General features: G+C 57.7%; 1 protein-coding gene across 1 annotated transcript in view; it reads left to right on the forward strand.

Annotated features, from left to right (window-relative positions):
- Positions 1 to 3,659, forward strand: part of SYNJ2 (synaptojanin 2) — a 113,760-nt gene that overhangs the window by 83,412 nt on the left and 26,689 nt on the right. Inside the window, 3 exon segments of the mRNA XM_010840875.1 lie at positions 319 to 403; positions 1,289 to 1,429; positions 3,089 to 3,281. Of these exon segments, the coding sequence (XP_010839177.1) occupies positions 319 to 403; positions 1,289 to 1,429; positions 3,089 to 3,281 (419 nt within the window).

Genomic DNA, 3,659 nt, shown 5'->3' on the forward strand with positions numbered 1-3,659 from the left:
GGGCAGGTTGGGCCCGGGGCAGGTCTGCTGGCATGGAAGTTATGAGTCCAGGCACTTTCCACGTGTCCTCTGACTTCATGACCACCCTTCAGGGTGACCATTAAAGTGTCCCTTTTGAAAAGCAAGCCACAGAGAGGTCAGTGATGCTCCTGGGATGCAGGCAGGGAAGGGCCGTGTGCACAGTGGGAGCTGGAGGGAGGTGGGCGTGTGCTTGCCTGTGGCCAGGAGGGCTTGCCCAGGCCGCGGGGCTCTGGCCCTCGAGTTGGCCGCACCGGCCCTGGTGGGTCTGACTTCCTCCGTCTTCTGCTTGTTCCGCAGATGATGGCGGCAGCCCAGCTGACATATTTGCCGTGGGGTTCGAAGAGATGGTGGAGCTGAGTGCGGGGAACATCGTCAACGCCAGGTGGGCGGCCGGGCCTGGGGTGTGGGATCCCGAGCTGGGGTGGCCACTAACCTGCGACCCTTGGTGCTGCCCGAGTTCTTTAAGTCCTCCCAGACGTGCTCCTCCCTGTTCCTCTCTCTGCTGATTGAGGGGCCAGAAGGAAGGGTGGGGGAGGCTCTGTGCTCCCGGAGCTGCCTGGCCGGGAGGGTTGAGTCACCAGCTGCCTGTGGTGTGTGTGAGCCCCGAGGGTGTGGGCTGGGCTGGAGGGGGGCTGACTCACGTTTCCTGGGGAAAGATGAGAGAGGGAGAGGTGTAAAAAACCCGTACAAAGGAAGGAAAACCACTGGACTAACATTTGGTGTGAACTCAGCTGGACTCTTTCTTTCCTAGTCCGTTGTAAAGTACTTTCTGAACGAATAATAAAGCCTGGTTCTATGGCAGTCTAGTGGTAAAGAACCCACCTGCCAATGCATGAGACCTAAGAAACTCTGATTTGATCCTCGGTCCAGGAAGATTCCCCTGGAGGAGGAAATGGCAACCCACTCCAGTATATTCTTGCGTGGAGAATCCCACAGACGGAGGAGTCTGGCGGGCTACATATAGTCCATGGGGTCACGAAGAGTCGGACAAGACTGAAGTGACTTAGCGCGCACACGTGGAGGTCTTATGAGTAAGGCCCTGAGCTGGGTGGCCGGCGGCAGGGGTACAGCTGATGTGCGGAACACAGTCAGAGACACGCAGGTAGCACGCTGTGAGCGCTGAGGCTCAGAGGGCCCTGATGCAGGTGTGCAACCGATATGATGTCAGTTTGGTAAAAAAGAACCAGCTCAGTGCTGGAGGAGTCTCCAGGTGGGAGAGCCTGCGTCCAGCTAACTGTGAACAGCATCGCTGCTTTCTCTCCTCCAGTACCACCAACAGGAAGATGTGGGGTGAACAGCTCCAGAAGGCCATCTCGCGCTCTCATCGGTACATCCTTTTGACTTCGGCACAGCTGGTGGGCGTCTGTCTTTACATCTTTGTGCGTCCGCACCACATCCCCTTCATCAGGTAAGAGCATTTCGTTTACAGACATCTGGGGGAACCCGGGATTCTTTTATTCCCACTTCCTTTCCCCCGCCCCCCACTTCCTGCAGCAGGAATCAGGACCTGCCATTATTTTAGTCAAATGTAGCACAACCCCCAGGGAAAAACCAGGCTGAATAGAATATTGTCTAGCATTTAAAAAGCCTCGATGGGAACTTCTAGCTCGGGAAGCTGGACCCTTTTTGGAGCAGCATTTCACCATCGCTGTCAGCCAGGCTCAGTTGGGCGCAGGGAAGGGGTTCCTTGCTGCAGTGTTAGACAGGAAACCTCTGGCCTAGAGCTGGGTAACTCATCAGGAAATGAGTTGTTGTCTCTTTTCAAAAGAATTCTACATTTCAAAAGATGTATGGGCAGAAACTCTCTACCGCTGTCACCCCGTTACTCAGTCTCCAAAGTGACAGCTTTGTGAATGTCATGAGGGGAAAAGCCTTGGAACAGGATGTCTTTTAGGAAAGGGCGTGTGTGTGTGTGCACGCACAGGCATGCATGTGTGTTTTAAGGTTGGGAGGAACTCCCCTTCTCCCGCAGCTGTCTCATAGCCTTCCCTTGCTCCCTGGTCTCACTCATGTTGTTAGAGTCCCTGCCAGTCTTTCTCTTTGCCGATACCTGGCATTGAGCTGGCCTGACCCCTGAACCCAATAGGGTCATACAGGTTGTGCATCTCCTCAGAGGTCAAGGACCACAGACTGCCCGGGGCAGCACCTGGAGAGCAAAATGCTCTGTGTTCCTAATAATCTCTTCTGTGACCTCTGGGAAACTTTACGGTTCGTGTCCCCCATGGTTGCTGTAACAGCCTGGCAGTGTCCACAGGGAGTGGGTAAAGGTCGGTTGTGGTTACAGTGAGGCTGCGGTTGGGGTCGGGATCAGAGATGGAACACGGGGAAGGGGTCCATGCCGAGGGGCTCTGGGTTTCCCAGGCGCCCGCTGAGGTCCCGACCCCGATGTCCTTGGCCCCGAGGCCCTCCAGCCTAGGGCTGGGTGAGCGCGCACTCTTGCTGGCAGGTTACCTCATACCTTGTCTGTCGGGCGCCAGTCCCAGGGAGCAGGTGGAGGCTCCGTGGTCCTGTGGACCCGCGCACTCCCTTGCGTGCATTGTAAGTCAGCATCTTAACACCAGCAGGCCACTGCTTGGTGGCCACCCCCCTCTACCAGTCCAGCACAAATAACTGGATGGCTCCTGTTTCTTAAACGTACGTTGATTATCTGAGGGCCCCTCCTGTACTTTGCAGAAAAGCTGTGTAGGATGCGGTGGCTGCTTCTGCTGTATCTGGGAGACCAGAAGCAGGTGGTGGGGGAGGTGATTCAACTCCAATGTGCTTCGTGGGTGCTTGTGTGAGCAACCTCGGACGGAGCTGGGACCACAGAGAGGATACTCCTGTCTGCCCCAGGGGGCTGCCCCAGGGCGAGGAAGGGAAGGGGTGACGTGGAGTGGACGGTGACGCGGGTCCCCGTGTGGCCTGGTCCCCGGCGGTGGGAGCCTCCGAGCGGATGGTGTGGGGGGGTTCTCGGAGCCCCCAGCCCCGAGCTGCCACCAAGTGGCTCGTCTCTGTAGCAGAACAGCGTCTGCTTTTCCTTCGGAGGCACTGGGAAGACCCCCCACCGCATGTGCATTCTCTGTTCCAGGGACGTGGCGATGGACACGGTGAAGACGGGCATGGGAGGGAAGGCGGGGAACAAGGGCGCCGTGGCCATCCGCTTCCAGTTCCACAGCAGCAGCTTCTGCTTCGTCTGCTGCCACCTGACGGCCGGGCAGTGCCAGGTGAAGGAGCGGAATGAGGACTACAGGGAGATCACCCAGAAGCTGAGCTTCCCCATGGTGAGCAGGGCGGTGGGCGGTGGCTGGGTCCCTGCCCCGGTCAGCCCCGCCCGGTGTTCTGAGCAGCTGCAGGAGGGTGGGGCACACGGCTCTAGGAGCATCCCTGCCCTGGGGACTCAGCATTCCAGGCGGGGGAAACCAGCCAGGGAAGCTGAGATAGAGGTGAGCGGGCGTCCAGCCCAGGAGTGCTGGGTTCCCCCTGTATCTCCGTACCTTGCTGAACACGCTCATACACCCTGCGTGTTCTTATTCTAAGGCAACTGCGTGGAACTGGGAAGGAGAACCCGTGTGCTCTGTCTTAAGTTGGGAAAGAACGTTTGAATCCAAACCCAGTGTACGATTTGGTTTTCCTGAGACTCACACTCACCTTCTTGTGGT

The sequence above is a fragment of the Bison bison genome, unplaced genomic scaffold (assembly GCF_000754665.1).
Source record: "Bison bison bison isolate TAMUID 2011002044 unplaced genomic scaffold, Bison_UMD1.0 scf7180017864148, whole genome shotgun sequence".
NCBI classification, from domain to species: Eukaryota; Metazoa; Chordata; class Mammalia; order Artiodactyla; family Bovidae; genus Bison; species Bison bison.